General features: G+C 31.1%; 3 protein-coding genes across 5 annotated transcripts; 2 read left to right on the top strand and 1 right to left on the bottom strand.

The window, feature by feature from the left end:
- Positions 1-1,842: 1,842 nt before the first annotated feature.
- On the bottom strand, positions 1,843-6,507 carry LOC137823462 (FRIGIDA-like protein 1). Its single transcript, XM_068628608.1, has 3 exons — positions 5,485-6,507; positions 4,613-4,776; positions 1,843-4,538 (listed from the first exon to the last, which is right to left on the bottom strand). Exons 1-3 carry the CDS (start codon positions 6,302-6,304, stop codon positions 3,846-3,848), a joined length of 1,677 nt encoding a protein of 558 aa, XP_068484709.1. The 5' UTR covers positions 6,305-6,507; the 3' UTR covers positions 1,843-3,845.
- A 7,848-nt stretch (positions 6,508-14,355) lies between these two features.
- On the top strand, positions 14,356-17,016 carry LOC137825627 (probable serine/threonine-protein kinase WNK11). Of its 3 annotated transcripts, none has more exons than XM_068631344.1 (3): positions 14,356-14,624; positions 15,238-15,741; positions 16,324-17,016. In XM_068631344.1, the coding sequence occupies exons 1-3, from the start codon at positions 14,583-14,585 to the stop codon at positions 16,696-16,698; spliced, it is 921 nt and encodes a 306-aa protein (XP_068487445.1). In that variant the 5' UTR covers positions 14,356-14,582; the 3' UTR covers positions 16,699-17,016. The 3 variants fall into 3 exon arrangements, with proteins under 3 accessions (XP_068487445.1, XP_068487446.1, XP_068487444.1); XM_068631345.1 differs by having other exon boundaries at positions 14,500-14,624; positions 15,223-15,741; XM_068631343.1 differs by lacking the exon at positions 14,356-14,624 and adding an exon at positions 14,657-14,797.
- Positions 17,017-19,724: 2,708 nt separating this feature from the next.
- Positions 19,725-22,342, top strand: LOC137826861 (probable inactive receptor kinase At5g53320). The gene is made up of 2 exons (XM_068633011.1): positions 19,725-20,988; positions 21,455-22,342. Exons 1-2 carry the CDS (start codon positions 19,827-19,829, stop codon positions 22,114-22,116), a joined length of 1,824 nt encoding a protein of 607 aa, XP_068489112.1. The 5' UTR covers positions 19,725-19,826; the 3' UTR covers positions 22,117-22,342.
- The last annotated feature ends 4,640 nt before the right edge of the window (positions 22,343-26,982 follow it).

Here is a 26,982-nt window from a genome sequence, read left to right as displayed (position 1 = left end):
GTGCACTGAGTGAAGTGACAAAAAATGAGAAACAGAAATGGATTTAACACCAATTAGTTCACAGAATGGAGTGGTGCTAGAGGTTTTGGACACTCACTGACTACATTGTTTAGGGGGTCTAAATGTGGCAATTGTTGACCTGACCACTTAAATTAAATTCCATTTGGGTGTTTTTCTGTCACAATAATAAATGAGAATGTTGTCAATTTTTCATGGATATGCTGTAAAGATCTTGGAAAGAGTAAGTTAACATGTTGGTCTCACTGTATTAAATATCTTCTTTCTTTACTGATATCACACCATTTTGTTCAAAGAGGCTAAAAAGGAGTTGAGGCTTAAGTTTTGGTTTAGTACTATAATGTATAGGGTATTATTAATGAACATGGTCTAGAAAAGCACAAGAGATTGAAACATTTCATTAGAGTTTGTTTTCCTTTCTCAAATTGGTGTGGTTTTTTACTTTTAGCAGTTTGAAGACAGAGGAATTGGAAGGGTGTACTTGGGCTATGATTAGGTGAAGAGAAAGGAAAGCAGCAACAACAACAAATCTAAGCATTTAACGGCTTGAGATGCAGTTAAAGCAAAGTTCTCACTGGTTTTCTAAATCTTTACAATCTTTGTGTTGAGTAATATTCTTCCTCAAATAAATTTGTCTATATTAAATGCTAAAGCACGTCTTTTGTCACATCCAAAATTCCCTGTCTTGTCCATCTCTCATCACACTTATTTGGTAAAAATTTCCCAATAAAATTGAAAGATGAATTGCTTATTCACCATGCATTTACTTTCTCCAATTTATTTAATGCATGAAATTTTAAAACCGTACAAAAAAAGTGTTATGTTATATAGGAAAGAGAGGTTGTATCACATAGAATGTTCGTATCAAATATCAACACTCATAGAACACGTACTCATAGAAGTATCTAATTCAAAAATTATTTACAATTCTAACACGATTTTAAAAAAGATAAATCCATTAATTTTTTAAAAACTCAAATTTATTATGTAAATTTTTATTATGATTATAAAATTAAGGAACAAATCACTTTGAACCAACCGGAAAAAACATATTTATGCACATAAATCCTTATTCTTTATTATCAATTTATATAATTCATAATTATATAATATAAATTCGTGTCCCTTGTCCTATATTTTAAATATTATATGTATCTCCATGTTCGTACCGTATCAGTTCGCGTTGGTGTCTGCACTACATAACTTATATCTCAAGAATTTTATGCAAAAACCAAAGAGGTTTTTAAAGTTTTAAAACTAATTTTTAACTTTTTGATGCTTATTTCTCAGTGTGTATGAAAGGTTTTGCATAAAAAAAATCTCATTTGAATCCTTATGATTAAAAATGCCACAAGATATAAACTCACTATCTGAATTGCTTCTTGTAAATTGAATTGCTTTACTTTATTGATAGCTTTAGGATGGTAGTTCATATAAAAAAATGGCAAATGAAAACAAATAAAATACCCATAATATATGACTTAATAGCTTAAGATAAAATATTGAATCTGGGTAGTGTATTTCCTACTAATGTTAAATCTGGTAAAACACAGTTCATATATAATATTATTCAGTGTTCTTTGCCAAATGAAAAGCATCAGTCATGAATAGGTGAGGGATGCAAGGTCCATTTTCTTCTGAATGAAATTCTCAGTACCAAAAAAGAAGAGAGATGGCAAGTCATCTACGGCCAATTTCCATGGAACACACTGAGAATACGTCTCAACCATCGTTAGTAAACATACAGAAAACGAGGTCTCTTACATGTTGCATTACCAAACCATCAATACAAAAAGATAAGAAATGGTCTCTCAGAAGGTGAGATGAATAATCTTCACAGACACATCTTATCATAGGTAATAGATCACTTCAAAGGTACAACAGTATCAGATCCCTCTCATACACTTGCCCTTCTTTTTGTGTTAACTTAACTATTCATAGGTAACATTCAAGCTAATTCATTCATTCAGCTAATAACTTCCCCTAGTCAGAGATGAAACTTAAAAGATCAAACTACTGTGCAGAGGCATAAATCATAAAACCAAATGGTGCTAAAAAATTGCCAAGTGACCCTACACCTAGTAGGATATGCATGCACACACACACACTAAAAAAGAATTGTCGAAACTCATTTCACAAGTTAATCTTAACTTCACCAGCCTCAATGTGGCAATTTCTCTGTATTCCTCCTTTTTTTTGCTGGGGGCATTGCAGGAGGAAATGGCTGTCAAAATCCAGATATAGCATAGGTCCACAGGCCATGCAAAGGACTCACAACAATAACCCACCATCAGAAAACATGGCGTTCAAACATAAGCCATGTGATTGTCATGGGAAGTGTGACAATGTGAGGCAATGCCCCTAGGCATTTTTCTTCATGATTAAAAAAATACAAAATATTAGACTTCAGACAGCCCAAAAGTTTACTTTCCTACATTTTCAGTGTCACATAACCTGGACTAGCCCAAGGCGATAGGAACCCAACAAATTGTAATTTGGGCTGCTTTCTAAAAATAGAGACCTCAACTACTATAGACCAAAGCATACAGACCATGATTCAACCAAATACCACTACCATGATGACATTTAACATCAATTCATCTACATATACTGAAGATGCAATATACTGAACTAGAATTGGTTCTATTAGACAAAATAAAAATATTATTCATTGGATGTAAGTTGTCAACAAAACAAATGTCAAATGCACAATGAGATATGATTCAAACAGATGATTATTATAGTACAGTGGCAGCCATAATCCGTAATAAGCACCCTTCACGATCAAGAGATATGAATCAGTTCAAAATACAGAGGAATTTTCAAATCAAAGATATTAAAACATAGTTTCTTTGCTAATTTTGGCACAAAAAACATGTTTAAAAGAACCAAATAAAACCAACAATTTATTTTATTTCATACAGAAAACTCATTGGCCAAAAGACAAAGAAACCATAGATAAGAAACTGTACTGAAAATAATTTTTTCACACGAGCACAACAGACAGTTCATACAGGATATTGACAAAATAACAAAACAAATATGTTGTATTTTTCAATCCATGTGGATGATGCATAGTCTCGTGGATGAGAACAATGAACACCATTCCCCTAGGATTATTTTAAGGCTTCAGGAACGGATGTATTACCCTCTGTTTTTGGACTAAAATCCTTAAAACCGATGGAAGAGAAAATTGAATTTCTTTGTACAGTGTGAGATGCAGCCAAACAAAAGTTAAAATCTAGATAGAGTTGTCTGGGTGTGAATAATGCTAAATACTTATCATTCCATTAATAAATTTTGATAAGATAAACCCATAACTGAATTTAATTTTTTTTTTATCATTTACTAGTATGAAATTATGCACTAGGACGTGGAAAAAAATGAAACCCTCTTGAAACAACTATAGCGCAGACTCGTGTAATAACTAATCACAAGCAACACTAAACCTAGAAAATTTGGAAAGTTTCTATTTGCACGGGTTATCCCTTTGAAACCCCCTATCTTAGGCCTTAATGCCTGGAAAAGAAATAAGTCTAGGCAGCGATGAAGTGCGAAAGCAGTGAAGTGAAGTTTAAAGAAGACCACGATCAACCAAAAAGGAAGCTTATAGAAGTAAAATTATTCAAGTAATCAAATTTGTGAAAAAAATCATTCCCTCACAACCCTTCGTGCAGAATCTAGTTCCTTTCCTATACTCATGGAGATCAACAAAGCAAGCTATGTTTTTACAATTTAAAGGCCAGAAGTGCAAAGTCGTGGAGAAACTAATACCAAAGCTACCAACCCAGGAGTTCAGCATTCAAAAGAAAAAGCAATTTCTTGATCTACTGATGATAAGAGGTTTGATAATAATGTTGCACACCATAAGCAGAGACACTATCATGATAACCAGACAGCACAAGTGGCTCTGATGAATTTGGAAGAGAACTACCATGACCAAGATTGCCACTGGGACCCATTGGGACACCATCAAGACCATAAGGCCCAGTTGAGGTGCCTGTATAAGGCAAGATGGTTGGGGATGGAGCCTTCATGCCATATGACATGGTTGGCAAGTTCATGTACGGATTTCGATGTTCCGATAACAAACCTTGTGACTGGAAATGAGGTTGTGGTTCAGGCAGCAAGCCTGATGACTGGAAACGAGGTTGTTGTTCCAACAACAAACCTGGTGGATGGAACAAAGGTTGTTGCTCCAGCAACAAACCTGATGACTGGAAATGAGGTTGTTTGTAGTGGTGAGGGGTTGAACTGGCACCACCGACACTATTCAGAACAGCTGCAGAACCAACTGGGGCAGAAATTCGAGGACGCTTGATCCCACTTTGTAGCTGCTGATGAGAAGGAGGCTTGGCAGAAAAAGCAGACGCATTATATTTTAAATTTGCCTTATGCTTCGTCAATTGGTCTATACGCTGTTGAAGGCTTTCAGGTGGATATTCTGTTTGAAGATTATGACTTTCAATAACCTTAATTGCCGATTTCAGTGCATGGACTTCTCTGGCTGTGATTTCATTCTGCAAAAACACCCAAATAAATACAGGCAGTGACATCATATACCCCGGGTAACAATCATGGGGAGAATACTTACAAGTGACTTCCCTTCCTCAGAAAGTCTTTTAGCAAGTTTCTGAGATTCATTCACGTGAGCTTTCAAAATGGGAATTGGTGGAATCTTATCAGCAAGATTGAACTCAAAAACATACTTGACAGCTAGAATATGTCTGCACCTGTCAACAAGTTTGTGAACAAGACCTGCAAAACACCCAAAACAAAATTTCCCTCACAAATTAAACACCAAAAAGGGAAAAAGTAGAAATCAAATAACGGCAGCATAACCATTTCAACTTACAACATTACACTATTTTTAAAAAATTCCAACTCCAAGACCACATAACATAAACACTAGTGGTTACTAGTGTTTTCAGTCGCTGAAAATGGATTATCTTTAGGTTTAGTTCCCAACTTATTCTAGATCAAGAACTAGACCCAGAGGTATCATCACAACCAGAAACCATAGGACTAATTCCATAAGGAAGTAGATTATCAGTTATTGCCAGCTCCTACACCAACAGGTGTTGCACTATTCGCATATTTAACCATCGAAATCCTTTCATATGTTTAAAAGATCCAAACAACTATTTGTGTCAACCTCGTCAGTAATCCCCAACATTCAAAATGATAAGTTTCCACCTAGTAATCTTGAAATACTCAACTTTAGCCCCTAAAAGTTAAAACTCCTGGGGCAAATACTTGCTGATTCACAGTTTAAGGGATTAACATTTGCAAATTTCAAGATTACAGAAACTAAAAACACCATTAACCCTAAACACTAGAGTCACAACAACAGGTAACAAGCTACAAGCCTACAACAACAAAACACAAACGCGGCTACGTAACAGCATCTCCTAACACCTCATCATACTAAACCAAAACATCAAATTCAAATGAAAGGGCTCCAACCTGGAACTTTGTCTGTCAAACCAACACTTCTGTATAGCTCAGGAAGATCATCATTGGCAGCAGCCATGGCAGAGAAGCTGACAATCTCATTCTTTGTCAATTCAGAGAACAACCCATAAGCCGCCACAAACTGCAAGAAAGTCATGGCCCCAACACCATCACCACCACCTTCACTTGCCAAGCTCCCCTTCCACTCCACACACAACCTCTTTGCTCTCTTACTCACCTTAGAACTCACAGAAACGGACGCAGCCCTCAACTGCTGAAACAACAACCCGCAAGTCCTCTTCCTCTTGCGCAATTCCTTGTCATCTTTCACTACATTCGCACCCACGACACCGTCCAATGCATCGAGAACCATCGACGCGGGATCGGAAGCACGCTTGAAGGCACTCTGGAGGTCAACCCCGAGCGCAACCTTGTCTTTGAAATGATCCCCAACGTAGTCCCGCAACCCTTTTCCATCCATGCAGTTGCAGAGGGCAATCATGCGTTCCGCGTGGGTTTTGGGCAATGCAGCATCATTTCGCGATGATGGGTCAGAACGGGAGGGCGGAAAAATGGAATCTTTGGAGGGAGAGGGTGGTGAGTGAGTGTGTTGCTGTTGAGAATCGAGGGAATGAAGAAGCTGAAAGCGTTCAGAGAGGGAGTTGTGGAGGGAGGTGAAGTGGGCATCGATGTGGGACCATGAGGGAGGGAAGAAGGAGGAAGAGAGGAGTGAGGAATGGGTTTGGAGATCGTCGTAGGCTTTCTTCAAACTCTCCTTCTTGGCGTCCACCAGTTGCAGAGCCGCAGAGATGGTCTTCGTCGACGTCTGCATTGCTGTTGCTGTTCCTCTGTTCTCTCGGAGAGAGATGAAGGATTATGAACACTTTTATTTCCAAATTCAAAACCCTAAAATTGAAACCACAATGATGATGATGATGATGTTAGACAAGGTGGTTCAGTGCTTTGCTTTGTGTTCCTGAATGAATTGTTGTGATTAGGTTGCAGAATGCAAAATACAAAATCACCGTGAAATCTGAAAATGTTGTATCTGAATCTCACTGGTAATTGTTAAGTTGGGCCTGTGTTCCCACAATGTGTGGGCTGATTTGTTTAAGGTTTTTGCATTCTGCACCCCGTTAATTAAAAGGCAATTGCTTCCTGCACCCAATCAATTTTAACTGGCACCCGACGAACTTTTTAAAACCTCATTGTACCCTTGTCTTCTTTATTTTGAAAAAACGTGTAGAGTGAGGTGCACAAAAGCTTGGTTTTTGTTTTGGTGGTGATTTGAGCTGCAGAGGAGGTGCTTTTAGTGTAGTTGTGGAGGGACGTTTTCAAGCCAAGGTCTGGTTGACATTGTTGTGAGGTAAGAACTCATTTAAACTAGTTTTTCGCATTTCGTTATCCAGAAGCCTGGTTATTACCTTACAGATGTTGGCATCCAAAATTCATTATTAGTCACTTCGAATGTAAAAATTCGTAATTATTTAACATTTGCAGTTGAAGCTTCGGACGCCCGTATCCGTAGTGTAAAAGTAGCTTACAGATATCATTATCCAGAATAGGGTTCTGCATTTCGGATGTACGTATCCATAATGATAATGTATGTGTTCCGAATTTGGGAATGCGGAATTATGTTTTTTGCGTTATGGATTTATTTATCCAAAAGCTAAGTGATGGTTTTTTTTTTCAGCATTGTCAATGCATACAATGGAAATTCCAAGGGAGATTGATGTGTGTAATAGATTAGATGATGTTGATCTAAAGCAGTCAATAACTTATAACGCGTTAGACAATGAACATAGGGCACATGAGTGTAGTGAGGCATTTACTACAAATGATGTATGGTAAATATTAGGCTTGTGAATGTTATTTTTATGAATGATTTTAAATTTTGGCATATGTTGTTATAGGTATTTCGTGATCGAGATGAGCTGTTAGAGTGGGCGAGAAGTGTTGACTATAGTTATGGGTTTGTTATTGTTATATTGGGGTCGGATACATGGACGGGGCAACGAGGAAGGATGACCTACGTATTATTAGGTTGTGAGAGAGAAGGTAAATACAAACGGTATAAAAAAGACGTAGATATCAGTCGAACGAAAAGTAGGAAGTGTGAGTGTCCTTTCAGAATGCAAGGCAAACCAATGAAAGGTGGGCAAGGATGAATGGTTGAATTAATTTGTGGTTCTCACAATCATGATTTGGCAGAGACAATGGTGGTTCATCTCTATGTTGGCCCTCCTAGATAGCCTTCGTCATCAATTTCAACTTCTTCTTGTTCAATATAATCTTCAAAGTCTTCATTTGGAACTGAAGTACTAGGACCACCCCGTTTTCTTCTAACCGATGCAGTTGGTCACACACGGTCCGAATTAGAACGTCTTTCACCTCTAGTCCTCACCATTTTACTATTCATAAATGTTAGAATAGATGGCTTTAAACTAGAGGGGGGTGAATTGTTTAAAGAGGGTTTTCGTAAACTTTTAAAACAATAATGAAATTATCTCAAGAAACAATTGATTCAGAAATTCAGTTCGCCAAAATAGCAAGCAAAAGCTGCAGTACCAGAAAAACAATTGGTTGTTTCGCAGAAACAATCGGTTGTTTATACTAGCAAACAACAAAATAAAACTGAATTTAAAGAGTTAGAGATAGAGAGATTGTACACAGTTGTTTATACTGGTTCACTCCAAACCCAGAGCTACATCCAGTCTTCTCAGAAACCCTGAGGAAATCCACTAAGCAATCACACCTTGATCACTTACACAACAACCAAGAGAAGACCTAGAACACCTCAAGACACACACTCTTCTTGGCTAACACACCAACACTAAGATTGCTGATCTTGATCCCCTCAAGAACACACAGCCAATCTCAGCAAACACAGAAACGAAACTAGTTTTTCAGAGTACAAGGATTACACTTGTTACAGAAGATAATCTGAAATCAATACGAGCAGAATCCTATTCCATACACTTTGATCAATCCCAAACTCTTAGCAATCTCAGCTCTTTGAAAAACTCAGAAACTCTTTTCAAAACTTGTCAAAAGATTAAAATGTCAAATCTGTTTTTCTGAATATATTCAAAGATGTAGTTTGTTATCAAATCTTAACAAACTCTTAAATTGCATTTAAAGATTGGTCAAAGCATTTAATGACGAGAGCGTAAGCAGTTAAATCATTTAAAGCTCAGTCAAAGATAAAACAGTTTTTCTGTTATGGTCCCAAAACAAACAATCGGTTGTTTTCTCGAATCAATCAGTTGTTTTGGTACTTAACAGTTCAACCATTTTAAAAACAGTTTCAATCTTTTTCTCAAAACACCTAAGTATAAACAATCGGTTGTTTCGACAAAACAATCGGTTGTTTTAACTTAGTTTGAAAACATTTTACTTTCACAAAGATTGAGAATGCCTATGCTTTAGATTTAATCAAAGGGTGGATTACAACATCCAAACTACCCCAGAACTATACTAAACCAGCACAGCAACACCAAGCACAGCCAAGACTTCAACATCCTTCAAAGGATTTGAATTCTTCAAAACTTGAACACCACTTGGTTCAATAATAAAAATAACATCCAATCAAAATTAAAATGGAACAAAGATAGTATAAAATAACAAATAAAAAATACCATATTGCTAAGTGCCCTAATCTTATAACACAAATTGTAAGGGCAGAGATAGTAGGAACATCAATGATCATAAAAAACTAGTGCAAGAAACGCTTCTGGATCCCTTCATCCGCAGTAAATATGGATATTAATATCCGGAACTCATTCATAAGCAAACCCTTCCGATGTAGCCATATGCAACATGTAAATACCTTTCGCACAAGCATATGCGGAAGTAAAAAATGACTTCCGCCTAAAACTATCTCCAACACACACGCATGTTAAAACTGATTGTCTTCTTCGGTGCCTTCGTTCATTTTCATCGTCGAACTCTCTCACAGATGATGCTTCACTCAGCGTAACAATGGACGACCTTCGCGCTCCTAGGTTTATCTTCGTTCAAGGGATCCTTCAAGTCAAGCCTCCGTTGTTGGGTGCGAGAAAGAAGTTGTTGGGAATGCACACTCACAAATTTTAGTATATGAATGCATATTAAATTCCTTTGTTCACAAGGTTTTTTTTTTCAAAAAACAAATACACTCTAAAATGTGATAAATGAAATAATACATTATAAAGTCAAATGTAATATTACATTTCACATTACACATTCCAAAGTATACCCCAGATTTATAAATACATTATAGAATGTAGAATTTGGAATTTAAATTTTATCAAGATAACTTTGTCATTCCATTCATTCATAGGGTGCAAATTTAAATTATTGGAGTTGCAAAATGCAAAAACCCTTTATTCAAATCCAATCTATTATTTTTTTATTCGTGGGCCACCTCCATTCCACTTGAAATTCCTAAAATTCCTATGTGAATAATTTGTACATTCCTTTTTGAAAAGTACTTTTATACTAATTAAAACTTAACATTTTATTTTTTTCTTCTTAACATGAAATTATTTATTATTTAAAATTGTTGTAATGAAAATCATGACTCTTTAAAAAAACATGTTGGAGCAACATAAAATAACTTAGATATGTACAAAATTGAATATTGGACCAAATTGAAAACTCTTTAAAATCTAGTGACTAAACTTAAAAAACAAATAGAATTGTAATTTAATCTATTTTTTATTCATTTTTAATAAACTCTTTTATATATTGTAACTTGTACATTTGGTGGGGCAAGAACCAAACAATGAAATAAAAAGAAAATTTTGATATGAATTCTATAAACTTTGGTCATCAAAGGATGTTGTAAAGTCAGAAATTAATTAATGATTAATTTATTTTGAAGAATTTTTCAGAATGATAAGCATAAATGTTAATAAAGGAAAATAATTATTTCACATGATATTGGATATTGATTCCACCACACGCCATGGATAAAGTCAAACTACAATATTTTTAGGTTTAACTTCACTACGAATCAAATATAATAAAAAAATAATGTTTAGTGAATTTATTATTGGTTAATTTTAATTTCTTAAACATGATTTACGCTTACTATTTTAAAACACTCTTATTATTGTTAAATTTAAACATATTTGTAATAAACATAACTGAGAATCATTTAAAAAATCACAACTTTATTATACGAAATCAAAATTATTAAATAAATTTGATCACTATTTTTAATAAGCATACAAATATTTAATTAAAAGTATATCTTATTCGCATAATTTTTTTAGAAAAAAGTTTAATATTTATATATTTCATTTCATTTGTTTGTTCGTACTATTACGAAAAAGTTAAATAAAGTCCTTTTATATTTTTAAAAGAAATATTCGTTTTTATATCACTTTCCACTTTGAATCAGATTATTTACTTTTTTTTTGCATTGAGAAATTTGATTAACTTTTTTATTAATAGTATAAATAACTAATATATAAACTTAGTATTTTTGTATTCTAATATTACTTGAGTTTAATATTTTATTTGTTTTTGGTAGATTCATATTTTTTATTTCTGCTAGCATTAGATTTTATTAATTAGTTAAATAAGATTACTAAAAGTGTTTTACTTTTTCAATGAATTATCGAAAAAAAATTATATGATGCATGTTTGACTAATGAAAGCAATTAAAGAAAGCATCTTCAAATAATATATGGTTTGACTTATATAAAACATTATTTATAAGGAAATTGTTTATTTTATAGTTATATTATATCATACTACAACATCACATGGGATTCATTAGTTTATAATAATAAACAAGGTATTGGTTTAAATAAGAAATCGATATCTTTAAATTTTAAGATAATACAATTTTTTCATATTATTTTAGTTTATGATAAACAAAATTTATTATAATATATTATTAGTTTTATTCATTGATAATTTAAAGAATATTAAAATTCAAGTTTAAATTAAAATGGTAAAATGAAGAACAATGGTCAAAGTCAAAAAGTTGTCAAATCAAAATTTTGTAGTCTATAGTAAAAATCTAATGTTAAAGACTCAATAATTTACAGTATAAATATATGACTTGATTAAAAGGTAAGTAGAGTGTTTTTTTAAGAAAGATAACAACTTAATTAAAACAATTCTGACTTTATTATCAGAACACCTTATAAGTACACACTAGCTGTCCGACATAACCGAGAAGTTGTGAAGGAAAAAAATCACGAAAGACACATCAAAGAAAGGAAAGACGAAAAGTGTTGAAAAATAATTAAATTCATTTTGATAAAAGTCAAATAAGAACAATAATTAAAAATATTAAGAAATCAATATATAACATTAATTTAATTTAGTGGAATAGTCTCCATATTAAGAAATTTCAAAATAAAAAATAACTTTTCCCATATGATAATTACTACTTATATTCCAAACAATAACAATAAAAATGTACATTACACTTTAAAGATTATACTAATTGATAGAGTACTATATATCTCCAATATTACAGATCAAAATTCAAAAAGGTAATAAATATTTTAGAATAATAATGTAGTTATTTTAAATTTAATTTTAATGAGATAAAATTATTTTATACTTTATTTTTTTTAGTGTAGGATGTATAATTGAAAAATAAATGAAAAGAAAATAGTAGAGAATGAGAAAACATTTGAGAAAATAAGAAAAAAATATACCACTTTAACTATCTTTTTGTATTAAAGCGCGTCAAGGCGCGAAAAAGTTCAATAGAAAGATTGTAATGAAAGTTTAAAAAACGAGAAAAAATATTAAAAACATGAAAAATATGTTTTCTTTACCTAAAACTAAAATTTGTAGAGAAGGTAAAATTTGTGAAGAAAGTTTAATTATATGCTATTTTTTTATAAAAATTAATAAATTATATATGAAAATTATATTTTGATATATATACACATATTATTATAAGAAAATCATTAAATATAAATTAATTTTAGTAAAAAAATAGTTAGTTGCTATATTGACTAAATTAAATATTATTTTAGAAACCTAAACAATTATTGATATGTACCTAAATTAGTTTCTATTACTGATAAATAATTTATAAATTAATATTTAATGAGCTATTAAGATTTTAGCTACTAATTCTAAAATTTAAATAATTTAAGTAAAACCTTTTAGCTAATTAAATACCATTATAAATACTATTTATCAGTTATAGAAACTAATTTAGATACCAATAATTTTAATTACTTTTTATCTTTAAAATTGATCTCTATTTAATGATTTTCTATTAATGTATATTTAACATTATAGTTTCTTTATTAATATTAATATTTTTTATATTATAATAAAATAAATAATGGAAATAAAAAATAATTATTTTTTATGTATTTCTATTAATATTTAATATTAATTTTGTAATAATATTTTAAAATTTTCTTATATTCATCAATTCACTCTCAATTTTTTAAAACTTTCTTATATTTTTTTTTACTTTATCTATCTTAATCCAAACAATCTTAATATTTTTTCTAAATCATTCTAAATTTTTGTGTATCTTAATCCAAAAAATCTTAATTTCTTTACAATTTTTTTAAAATCATTTTAAATTCATCCTCTCAAATTTATTTCTTGATAAAAAAAAGTCATAAATGTTCTTTATTTGCTCAAGAATATCATAAATGTTACATTTATTTTCTCAAAAAAATCATAAATGTTAACTTTAATTTCTCAAAAAAATCATAAATGTTAACTTTAATTTCTCAAAAAAATCATAAATGTTAACTTTAATTGCTCATTTATCTTTATTTGGATTCTTGTGACCACGAGGAGAATGTGATTCGAAAGCCACCCCTTCCCTCTTTCCCGGAAAATAAAAACATGCAATCATCACAACTCTCCACACGCGCCTTCATCTTTGTTGGCTCCTCACGCGCTACCACTCACGCTTTACGCGTTGACCGACAAACAAAACGCAGTCGTGTTAATTCCCAGGTTGCAGGATTTGACTTTCTTCAACACAAAAAAAAAAAAAAAACACACGATTGACACGAGTATTCATTTTTTACTTTTCTAATACAGTAACTATTTAACACTTGTATAAATATTTATTTAATGAATATATTTAAAACATTTAATGATACTTTTGTATTTTGTATGCTTCATTCATAAATCAATAATTAGAATAACACAGAGATACAATCATAGAAAAAAATTAAAACTATTATCCTCTGTAAAATTTAAAAAATCAATTTGTTGCCTTATTCATTTTTTTTCTTTCTAAATTCATTAATGTTTGAAAGTCATATAATTTAAGCAATTAAGAATTGAGTAAATACACATTGAGATCAGTAAATGCTTTTGTTTACAAAATTTGAATAGGAAACCTATTTAAAGGAAAATAAAGTTAATATTTTTATGGAATTTAAACAAGGGAACAATTTTTACTATTATTATTAATATATCATAGATGTTTCGTAATTGATGAAATAATTTTCTTAATGATTGTGACAAATAAAATCAGGTTTATGTTTATTCATATATTTAATTAAGGAAACATGTGTGCTGATAAATTGATTATTGATATTTATGATTTATTTATAGAGAATTGTAGTTTACTTTTAGAATTTTTTATGAATATATATAGTTTATATATATATATATATATCATTTTTGTTAACATATAACTTTGATTTAGTTTTCCTTTTTTTATATTTTTTCCTTTGTTAATATATAGTTTATTTTTTTGACATAATAAAAAAAGCATGAATTTTTTTCCTTTAATTTAGTTTTCCTTTGTAATAATATTTTTTTTTTTTGTGTAATGACATATTATTGTTATTATTTATAGTGATATCGAAGATGAAAATTTTATATAAAAAACAAAGGAACAATTTCAAAGATATAAACTTTTATATTACAGCCAATTTAGTGCTCACACCACCCCATTAGAAAATGTAGAAAAGTTGAATTCGAAAAAGGATAAAAAGAATAGAAGAAAACAAACAATATTGAATAGTATGATTAATTTGGCCCTTAATTATTTCTATATAAATAGTAGAACGTTTGCACGTCTCTGACACCTTTCATTTGTTTTTCTGTGGAAAAATTGAGGTTGGAGCGTAGTCAGCTCTCTTTTTTTCTGCCGAAAGCTGCAGAATTTCATGCTTTTTTCTTCTGGGGTTCAGCAATCGGTTCCCTTCAAGGTATATAATCTTCTCCTTCTTCTTCTTTCATGCATTAGATTCATGTACCATTTTTCTCTTATATGCATACTCATGTAGTTCACCAGATTTGAAGTTGAAGCCTTTTGTGTGTGTTTTCTGTTTTACTCATGATGTCTGATAAATTATTGGATGTTCTGTGTTCACAATTCCAGGTAATGTTTCATGTCACACATACATGGTTTTATTGACTTTGTTGGGTAAATTCAAAAGTTTTGACTACAATTAAGTGGAGATGAATCAAAATTATGAACATATGTGGTCACACTAAAAATTAATGACCAAGATAAAAAAAATTGTTTTTTTGGCTAATTTTAGGTTGTTACATTTGTCTGGCAGGTTTTTTAATTTTTTTAGAAAATGTTTTATCACTAATTTTAGTTTTTGTTTATCTGTTGTTATGCAATAATTCCTCCAGTGTGACACAGGTCTGTTCTTCTTTGATAATTTTTGTTTGAATAAATTTTCAATTTGAAAACTTTAAGGGGTTTGTTTTGTTATTATTCGTTTCCTCTTTTTTGTGGCATGCTGAATTTGGTTTGATCTGATTTGATTTTGGCGTTGCTGAGTTTCTGATTAGTGTGGTATGTGACAGATGCCGTTTGTTACACCTGACCCTTCAGACAAAGATTCTGAGCCCTTTGTTGAGACGGATCCAACTGGTCGCTATGGTAGGTACAGTGAGTTACTTGGGTGTGGTGCTGTGAAGAAAGTGTACCGTGCATTTGATCAGGAAGAAGGAATAGAGGTGGCTTGGAACCAAGTGAAGCTGAGGAACTTCTGTGATGATCCTGCCATGGTGGATAGGCTTTACTCTGAAGTGAGGTTGCTTAGAAGCTTGGCCAACAACAACATCATTGCACTTTACAATGTGTGGAGGGATGACCAGCGCAACACTTTGAATTTCATCACTGAGGTTTGCACCAGTGGTGATTTGAGGGAGTATAGGAAGAAGCACAGGCATGTCTCCATGAAGGCCCTCAAGAAGTGGTCTAAGCAGATTCTGAAAGGGCTGAATTATCTGCACTTGCATGATCCCTGCATCATTCACAGAGATCTCAATTGCAGCAATGTGTTTGTCAATGGGAATACTGGCCAGGTGAACCCTTTTACTCAATCATTGTTTTTCTTTCTGTAATGTGTTTGATAGATTGACAAGGTGAAAAAAACTTTGGAAAATGGTTTTAATCTTTTTGTTTTTTTATTAAATTTCCTTGCTCCGAAACGTTCTGTGTGACATCTAAGTAATTAACTCGAGCAAGTTATCATGTCTCCTGTTTGCTTGACAAAAAACAATCGAATTACATTGTTCATAGAATAACAATTTGATGACTGTTTTTTATTTCTTGTTCTTAAGTTTTGCTAAAAAAATTGATTTTATGAAGAAAAATGAGAGGTGAAATAAGTGATACATTATCACTGTGTATACTGGTTTCCACCTAACATTTGTGTTTCTAAGCTTTTGATCTTTATATCAAGTTGTTCAATAACTTCGTTAGGATGGCATAAGAATTATCTTTAGGAACTGTTCTTATTAATCTTTTTTTTCAAAATAGAAAATAGTTTTCAAGGACCAAGAAAACAAGCCTTTAGCCACCTATTAAAACCAAAGACAATCTTAATTATACTGTTATGTTATGGCAAAATGTGTTTTTAGTAAACTTTTTTCCGTTGTTATCAGGTTAAGATTGGTGACTTGGGTTTGGCTGCAATTGTGGGCAAGAACCATTGTGCCCACACGATTCTTGGCACACCAGAATTCATGGCTCCGGAGCTATATGATGAAGACTACACAGAGTTGGTGGACATTTACTCATTTGGCATGTGTGTGCTGGAAATGGTGACAGTGGAGATTCCTTACAGTGAATGTGACAATGTTGCAAAGATCTACAAGAAGGTGTGTTCTGGAGTTAGACCTGCAGCCCTGAACAAGGTGAAAGATCCAGAGGTGAAGGCCTTCATTGAGAAGTGCCTTGCTCAGCCAAGAGCTAGACCTTCTGCAGCTGACCTTCTCAAAGACTCCTTCTTTGATGAGATTGTTGATGATGACGACTAAACTTGTGCTTCTTCTTACCAGTAAAACTGTACTCAGTCCTTACATTGGTATAATATGTTGATTTGATGTAATGGTTCCTTAATTTCATTCACCTACCTATTTAGGGCAGGCTAGAAACTTTTTTTTTTCTCTTTTTTTCCATTTGACAAGCTGTGAAATTGGACAAGGGTTGGATTTGGGTGTAGCAGGGGAAGGTTTGATTGGTGATGGTGTCATTTTGTACATAGGAAAATTTACAGTTGTGCAGCATATACCGAATGATGATTTGATTTGATTTGACAATAAATGCTAAAAAAGATGTAATCAGCAGTCATTCAATAGATGCGTGATGAAACATAACTACAAAATCTTGAAAAATATAATAAAATCAGTGCTGACAAATTTATGAAAAGGTTTAGAAAGAAGATTGTATTTTGAAAAGGTGCGTCATCCCATTTTAAACAAAGGAACATGTGTTAAGGATTTCTTCCAAACATAAAATAACAATTTTAAAACTACTCTTACTATATATATATATATATATTGAAGTCTTCATCCATGAAAATAAAAATGAACAGTTTGTGTACTGTTCAAAAAAGTTTTACTTAATCATTTTATATAAGTTCATTTAAGTAAACTCTAAATTTACAAGCCTGAGGTTTGAAGTAATCAAGATAGAAGCACTTCAGTATCTGTGATATGAACAATGAACCCTTCCTTTCACTGTCACTTTGAAGAGAGAAATGAGATCTTGAAGCAATCAAAATGGGAGGGTGAAAAAGGGTTGTTTGAATTGTTTTGAGGGCAAAGAAAAAAGTGAAGTCAAGGGTTTGAAAGCAATTTGGGCAGCAAGATTTGTAGTTGGAGGCCAGGCTACATAGAATAACTACAACAAGCAAAATGAGTTGTTGATATTAAAAAATAGGAGTAAAGGTAAGCTTAATGATGAAGAGGAGTGGGTGTGAATAAAAGGGTTTAGAGAGAAAACATGTATCGTGCAACCCCACTATTTTTTGTTGGGGAATTATTGTAGTGACCCCTTAGGTGTACCACATCTTTTTTTTCCTTAAAGCAAATCCAGATTTTGACAGAGAACACTTGGCACAATTGTTACACATGTAAAGCCTTATATTCAATAGAAACAGACAAGTTGAAGATCATACCAGAAAAAATTATGAACTTAACACTATTGATGAAGATTTTCTTAGTATTTGTCTTCTCATATTATGAACAAGTGATATCAGAATGATACTCTTCTTGTTTACATCAGCAAATGACCTCTTCTGACACAAAGAAAGTGATGAATTTGGAGAGAAAGAGTGTGTTTGCATCCTTTGAAGGAAGCTAATTTGAATGGAAAATATTTGTAGACCTTTACATAATTTGAACCTCTCATGCAAATTGTGCATGTAGCTGAAAAATAGCATACCAACATGCAAATTCTGCATTTCTCCTCCATTTTGAAACCAAATATGTTGTCTTTTGAAGATTCATTTGCATAGAACCAGCTGCAATCATAGATCTTTGGTGGAGGGTTTTTCCTGTGTTCAGTGTTTAGATTTTTTATTTATTTAAACATACTGCTGTTTTACAAAACTAAAACTGTGGCAGGTATCAAATAATCCATAATTATCTTTTTAAAAGGTATCTGATTCTATAATGTTATTTTTCAGTCCTTTTTCTTTGTTTACAATTTTTTTAATTCAAATAACCTTACTTGAACAATGTTTTTGCAGAGTGGAAAGTCAAAGAATGTTTATACTGAATGATTGGCTGTTCATGTGCAGCATATTCATGGCATGCCAGTTGCTAGTTAATCTAACCATGTGTAAGACAGCTATTTGCCAAATTGTTAAGAAAAAAACCAATTTATTTTCAATGTAAAAAACATTTTGGCTAATACATATGTAAAAAAAAAATATTATTTAACAGTTACGTTGCATTTGAATGAACTTTTTTTAAGAAGATATAGTTTTTTTTATAATAAATTTAAAATACTTTATAGTAAAATATATGGGTTGTGTATTTTTTAAAAAATATGTAACAAAATTGATTATGAAAATTTCAAATTTTACTCCAAAAAATTCTCTCATATTAAATATTTAAAATTCAAAGAAGTGGTTTAATGTAATCTTCCTCTTAAGTCTTTTAACATCAACTCATCTTATCTCTAACTTACTATTTTCTATTCATTTCCTTTTATTTTCTGTCTTCTTGTCTTGTTTCTCCCAAACAAGGCTTTCTTTTCTTTCCCTTTCTGTCTCTCATTCATTCCTTTCACCCATAGGACATCATCATAAGAATTGAGAAAATAAAGCAAAAAATAAATAATAAATATAGCCAAAAAAATCTATGTATGATGAAGACATAATCATGTCTTCAAACTTTTTAATTTTATTTTTTAGTTTTGTGTTTTGCCTTTAAAAATCTTAGCCGGCACACCTAGATATTACATAAATAAATAAAAGTTATTCTTTCTTTCTTATATATATGACCATTATGTGTGTCTTTAATATGTTTGGACATATTTCTTTTCATTAAAATGACTCATGTATTTTTTACCTAATTAATGATGTTTTTGGATTATTTGAATTCTTACATTCTATTTTTAAAGGGTAAATCCAAGAACCATACATATATATAAAAGAAGAGATATGTCAAATTTAGTGAAGAGATGAATATTTATATCACATCTTTATTAGTGGTAAAATTTTGTATAAATAGTGTTTCTCTTTATGAGATCCATTTATATAATTGCCAAAATTCATACAAAAACTGTTTCAATATATAGTAGTTTTAATGCAAAAATCAAATTGTTTTAGTTAAAATCTCAAACTAAACACACTGTAAAGTTTAGAAGTGTCTGTAAAATCACTTCCTAAGAAATTCTAAGGATAAATGCTTCATGAGAAGATTTATACTGACATGATGTCTTAGAGTTTTGTATCAGTTTTAACTTTTTAGCTTGCATGTAGTTATGAACATAGTTATTAACAAAACATCGATGATAAAAACAAGTAATACAAGTACCAAACGGAAGTTCCTATGAAGAGACATGTCTTTATCCAATGTACAAATAGAGAAGCATGCAGCACTAGCACGATTCATTTTGACAACAGAGGAAGAAGCAACAGGGACGACCACAAAAAATGCAGAACACAAGAGGTTTTTCTATGTTCATGCTATTTTTCTTTGCTACCCTTTTCTTTATCATAGAATGTACAAGAGGTGAGTTATCAGAATCTGAGTCTTTCTTCAATTTCCTAAGGGCACTTGATCCCCAAAACGTGCTTAATAACACTACCTTAGTTGGATCGCCATCACATTTGTGCTTGGCCAAGTTGAATGGTGTAAGATGTGACTCAAATGCTACCAATATTGTGCACATAAGGCTTGAGAACTTGAACCTTAGTGGCACAATTGATGCAGATTCCCTATGCATGCTCCAAAAGTTAAGAGTGTTGAGCTTGGCCAACAACAACATTAGAGGAACCATTCCACCTTCAATTTTGCATTGTACAAGGTTGACACATTTAAACTTAACCAACAACCAATTGAGTGGGAGGTTGCCAATGGCCTTAACAAAACTGAAAGATCTAAGGAACTTAGACATCTCCAATAACATGTTTTCTGGTATGATTCCTAGTAAACAACAATATAAGAGACTATCTAGTTATTATGTGACACCAAGTGATAAGTTGGAAAACAATAGTACCACAGAGGGGCTAAAAGAAAGTGACACAAACACAATGCAGCCACTGACACCAGATAATTTATCAGACACTGTTTCTGATAATGCCAATGGTTCAAGGAATTGGAAGACTGGAACTTTGGTGGTGTTACTTTTGGGCACTGTGGTTCTTGTGTCATCCTTTTACTTTATGGTGAACAAGTCATCAAAGTTGAATGAAGGGAGAAAGGTAGTTAAAGAGAATCATGATGTGTTAAAGGCTCCACCTAAAGAAGTTCAAGAGGTGAACCTAAAGGAAGGAGATTCTGAGCTTGTTTTCTTTGTTGAAGATCGTGAAAGGTTCACACTGGAGGATCTGCTTCGAGCCACTGCTGACTTGAGGAGTGAAGGCTTTTGCAGCAGCCTTTACAAGGTGAAACTGGAGAACAATGACCACTATGCAGTCAAAAGATTGAAGAATTTGCAGGTTTCCTTGGAAGAATTTGGTGAAACATTGAGGAAGATTAGTAACTTGAAGCATCAAAATATTCTCCCTCTTGTTGGTTATCGTTCCACCAGTGAAGAAAAATTCATCATTTACAAATATCAGAACAATGGAAGCCTACTTAATCTGCTAAACGGTATGTTTAGATTAAAAATTTTCATCAGTTCCAATACTCTATCCATCACTTTCTCTGTGTTCCTAAATATGTATTGCATGCATAAATATGTTTCTGCCTTGATCATTTTGCACAACACTTGTTGAAACCTCACTTTACTACAATAGTACAAGGAACACTGATGCTAAAAAGGAGAACATTAATTATTATATCATGGTATAAAAGTTATTCAGCACTTAAGCACAAATTTTGCTAATCATTGCTCTTTGAAATATCAGAAGTGAATAACATTTTATTTCTTACTTTCTTAAGCATTGCCCTCCAGATAATAATTAATGAAGTCAATTTAAGTAAGAATTATGTAGAATATACCTATAATGTAATGAGTTTTTACACTCTTATCCATCAAGAATTATATTGTACAGTAAAAGTCATGTTATTGATAGTACAAATACACTAGGAGTAACTGATTTTGGTTTTGTAGCAGATTATTTAGCAGGTAGAAAAGATTTCCCATGGAAACTGCGACTGAATATAGCATGTGGAATTGCAAGGGGCTTAGCCTTCCTATATAGGAAGTTAGATGACAAGGAGGAGGTGATTCCTCATGGAAATCTGAAGCCATCAAACATCCTTCTAGATGAGAACAATGAGCCACTGATAAGTGAGCATGGTTTATCAAAATTCATGGATCCAAATAGAGGTTTTCTCTTTTCTTCTCAAGGATACACAGCTCCTGAAAAGAGCCTCACAGAAAAGGGTGATGTATACAGCTTTGGAGTGATTCTCCTTGTTCTGCTAACAGGAAAAAGCATAGAAGTTAGCAGAATAGACCTTGCTAGATGGGTGAGGTCCATGGTGAGGGAGGAATGGACAGGAGAAGTGTTTGACAAGGAAGTTAGGGAGAATGAGCATCAATGGGCGTTTCCTCTTCTGAACATAGCCCTCTCGTGTGTGTCACGTTTCCAAGAAAATAGGCCAACCACTGTGGATATTCTGCAGAAGATAGAGGAGGTCATGGATCAGCATGAACAATATCAGGAACGTTTTGCTTCCAAATGCTGTTCCAATGGATCCAACCGTGATGAGTGTTGTTCACTTCACAAAATCATACCTGAAACATGGGATTCTCCAGGATCAAATTACTGATTTAACTTCATGATCAGTGCTCCCTATAACATGTATTCACCTACTTATTTATCATAAGGGCATCATCATCATCATCGTCTAGAACATGAACATGTGATACTTTGTAGTCGTGTGTTTGTTATTTAGGAGTTAATCCTGTACTGTGAAACTATGCTTTTGAACTCACAGATACATGTTGTTGTAATCTTTTGTTAGTTATGAATTTGTTTAACTATATTTGCTATGTGAATGTACATAAGCATCAAGCTGTTTACATACACAACAACAAGCAAAAACACAGAGGTGTTGGAGTAAGTGCACTTGAAATTGAATTTCAACAACTTTGTAGAGAAGAATGATGTTATCAAACTCTACATATACTAAAATATTGATAACTTTTTGTACCGGATAAAGAGGAGCCTAGATAATACCTGGAACTGGTTGTACAATTGTTGATGTACCGGTTGTCTTTTCGTTTCTCTCTTCAAGTTTTCTCCTTTAATTGTTGGTGTTCGGTCGAAATTGACTTGAAAAGATATCGACGTTTAAGTAAGTACTCTGAATGAAGAGTGCTTATTGGAAAGCTCATAACAACTTACCTTACACCCCTGTAAAGAGTTAAAGCGTCTTTAATATATATTAATATGATCCGTCGGTCATCGAGATCGAGTGACTTAACTTGTTCGATATCAGTATACTTTTTTGTTCATCCAGAACAAAAAAAAGTGTAGCTAGCATGGTGGAAGCCATACTCAAGCTAGCTACATGAATTCATGAATTTTTACACACCTGAAGAAGTGAATAATGATAAGCATGGCATGCGTTTGAAACTCGTTGGGTTGAATTTTTGAAAATCAATGAGGGAGTGCGAATGATAATCACTGCTACAAAAAGATAAAGTAATCAAACAGTTGATTGAAGAATAATTATTATGTCCCCTGGAGTCAGTTCAAGTGAAATTGCAAAACATGAAGTTAATACTTTTTATGAACATGTTTAGTTTGATGGAACAAAATAGAATGAAGTACATGGGAAGATAATACTATAATAGAGTGAAATGAATTAGATAAAATAGATTTAAAATTGGCATTCTTTTATTCAAGTATTTTATAATAGAAAGAAGGTGAATTGTAGTTTTTTAATTCCTATGTCTATTTTATGAAAAAAAAAATTATATAATTCACTGAAATGATATAAAAAAAAGTAACTTAATAAAAAACCATGTTTTAATTTTGTAATTTTGAACATAATTTATACTATAAAATGTTAAGTTTTTTAATCATTAAACATTTATTATGATTTATAATAAATATTTGAGAAGGAAGAAAAAAACTGAACATTTGTATTGAGATCATAATTTTAAGTCTAGAATGTTTTAAGATCTCATGATTAAAGTATGATGAGATAATATAAAATTTAAGACCTTAAGTAATAAATAAGATCTTAGATCATAATAATTAAAAAATATTTTTTTTGGAAATATATATTTCTATCAAAAAATAAATAAACCATTAGTTAAAGTGTGAGTTATAAGACTCTTAAATTAGAATAAAAGTTGTATAAAGGTCTAAAAAATTATGTAATAGAGTGGAATCCACAAAAGGTAAGCATGTAATTTTTTTTTATAAAGTTAATATATGAATTTTTGTCTAATTTTTCTATATTTTTTTATATAATATTTTTTTTATGTGATGTTTGAGATATCAGCGTATCTGAAATGTCAAGTTACATGAAAGTTTTTATAAAAAAAAGGCAAGAAAATGAACTACATGTGAGTGATTTAATTTGTTGCTAAAGTCCACTCAGGTAAATTAGTTTTCTCAGTTTTGTTTCCAAAATAGTTCTTCCAAAGGATATTTATTGCAACAAAAAAAATAAGCCTAGCTTAGAATAATTTCTATAATAGCTTTTATACATTATGTATCTAACTATTAATTAATAAAGTTCAAAGTTATCATTTTGATTTTAGGTTTTAAGGTTTGCTATTGGTCGTAAAGGTTCATTACTAGTAAGTATTTCATGTTTACAAGTTGTAATAAAAAATTATACTTCAAAATGTTCATTATTTAGAAATTTATTTACATAAATAATATTTTAAGTAGAGATGACGATATACAATAGGTTATGCAGGTCAACTCGTAACGAATGATATCAATATAAATTTAACTAGGTCAACTGGTATAGGTTTGTCATGTCTTGTTATCAACATTAATTTTTATTAATTTTATTTTTTTAATATTTATTATTGTAAATAATTGATTGTGTGTTGAATATAAGTAAGTACTTTTTATTTATTATTTTATTAATATAATTTATTTATAAGTACAAATCTATATTTAATTTCAGTTATATTTTAATATTTTTTTTATTTACTTGTAGTAAATAATAAATCATTAACTTTCAAGTTTTTATTTAATTATTAGAGTTAAAACTAAACAAGATGGAATGCATCTGATACCAATTTCGTCTACAAAAATGAACAAGAACTATTTTTTAAGCAAGCAGTCAAATTATAGAAAAATACTTAATTCAAAATGTTTTTATTGTGCAATCAATACTGGGATATACTGGTCAAATTAGTAGTTGTCATTGTTGACACATAGGTAAATTTAAAATTAAATATCCAAAAAAATAAAAATAAAAAACTGATCTAAAATTACGAAAATCAATGAAAACAGATTTTTTTTATCTATTTTTCTCTCTCTTAAATGATTGGTTTGATTCAATATTTAATTTAAAAACTAAGAACAAAATAAAACCATTTATTATACTTAAATGTAATATTTTATATTGTAGTTTTAAGTCATCTCGAACAACAAGTTGAAATTACAAATATAATAACAATTATAAAAATCCCAACACTAATTATTTATTTTAAAAAATATTAAATATTTTTAATAATTTATAAATATTATAAAAGTTTATCCAAATGATACGAACAAATATTACTTTTATTTGATTTGAATTTTATATTAAAATTGAGAATAAATTCTTATTTATTTTTTACGTTTAATGAAATTTTTAATAAAAATAAAACCAAACACATCTTTATTAGTATAAATAAATCATTTTTTTTCTATAATTAAAAAATTAATTTTTTTATTCTTTATCCATTTATTTCTCCTTCAACCTTTTTCCTTCACCAAACAAATAGAAAATAAAGAGAAGACAAAAAATAATAATTATAAATAATAAAGTAAAATATACTTCATTTCACTTTTTTCAATGAGCATCATTCTAATTTATAAAATCCAAATCAGTATTTGGAACTTTTCTTTGGGCTTGTTATTTATTCCCTTGGACAAACAATAGTCTCATTTTTAAGAAAAAAATTCTTTTGCCTAATAACCTAGCAAAGATACTGGAAGAACATGTTAAGGATAAGAATACAAATATACGTATAATTTTTAAAATATAAAACAAAAGAAATAAATTTAAAAATTATATAATTATAAATTAATAATAAAGATTTATGTACATAAATATGTTATTTTTTTAACAGAAAAGTATTTCACATGATTCAAACAAAATTATTTTTTATTTTTATAATCATAATAAAAAGTTATACAATAAATTTAAATTTTAAAAAAATTAGTGTACTTTTTTTAAAATTATGTTAGAACCTGTAGAATTGTCAACGAGTGTCTTATAAGTATAGGTGTCTGATACACATGTCCTACGAGTGTTTTATAAGTGTCGGTTTGATATTCATTTAATAGATATGTACGAACATAGCTCATAGCTACACTGATTAATTTTTTATGTGAAAAATTTGACTTTTTAGTTTTATTATTATAGGAAGATGACAACTTTAAGAAACCAAACTTCTGAAAAATAACTTGCTACCCAAAACATGAAATTTGAAGGTTGTGTGTGAAGGGTGTTTAGGACATAAAGCCCTAGGAAAAGAACATCTCACTGTGAGAAAAATCCAAAAAAAGAGCCTCTCAACTGCTGAGTAACATCAAATGCTTCCAAATCTTCAAGTCAAACTTGGCTTTCCCTCTGATATTTATTGGTCTTCACAGCATTGATTCCCTTAAATGTGCTCATAATTTTAAGACATGTTTTTGATCCATACATGTAGGAACTGTGATGGCCAGTGGGCTCAAACTGCAGTTAAAAGGAGTCCAATGGGGAAGAGGGAACAATGATGATTCACTCTTCAAATGTTTATTCCTTTTGTTTTTCATTTTTTGAACTGCAGAAACAGTGAAAACATCATATTTTTTTTCAATATTTGTTGCATAAAAGGTTTGAAAATAAGAAAGAGAAAAGATGAAGAATAATGTGAATGTGCAATGATTAGATTGTACGTTATGATGGGTTTGTTTTGGAAAAAATCCAAGGTAAGAGGTTAGTGTAGTTGAGCTGCAGATACTGTGACTCTGGCTAGGCCTTTTAGAGTAGCTTTCAAGGTGTCCATAGAAGGAACTAACTCATCAAATCACTGTGGAAAATGTGTTACCAACCACTCTTCCTTTTCCTTCATTTCTCAACTTTCCTTAACTCTTTCTTCAGTCTTCAAATCACATTTAGATAATAATGGAACCATAGACTTTAATTCAATCTAGTGTTCCTTCATCCTAATCTAGCTTCTATTTGTAATCTCTCTTATGTTATTTATGGTTAACTAAGTTTTTTTTTTTGAGTTTATACTTTTTCGTCTATGTATTATAACACGAAATTAGTTTTTGCTTATGTTCTAAACTTTAGATCATTCACGTATTTGTAGTATAAAATTGATTGAAACAATTTTTTTTTTATGTGAAATGATTGCTAGTTTTTTTAAGGATTGATAGTTTTTTTTAAATTCGTTGTTGTTTTGATGGTAGAATGATGTCCATTATCACATTAAAAAAATAATTTTTGTTTTTGGTTCAAACT

The sequence above is a fragment of the Phaseolus vulgaris genome, chromosome 8 (assembly GCF_000499845.2).
Source record: "Phaseolus vulgaris cultivar G19833 chromosome 8, P. vulgaris v2.0, whole genome shotgun sequence".
NCBI classification, from domain to species: domain Eukaryota; kingdom Viridiplantae; phylum Streptophyta; class Magnoliopsida; order Fabales; family Fabaceae; genus Phaseolus; species Phaseolus vulgaris.
The sequence above is the reverse complement of the archived record's forward strand: the minus strand, read 5'-3'. Positions and strand labels throughout refer to the sequence as shown.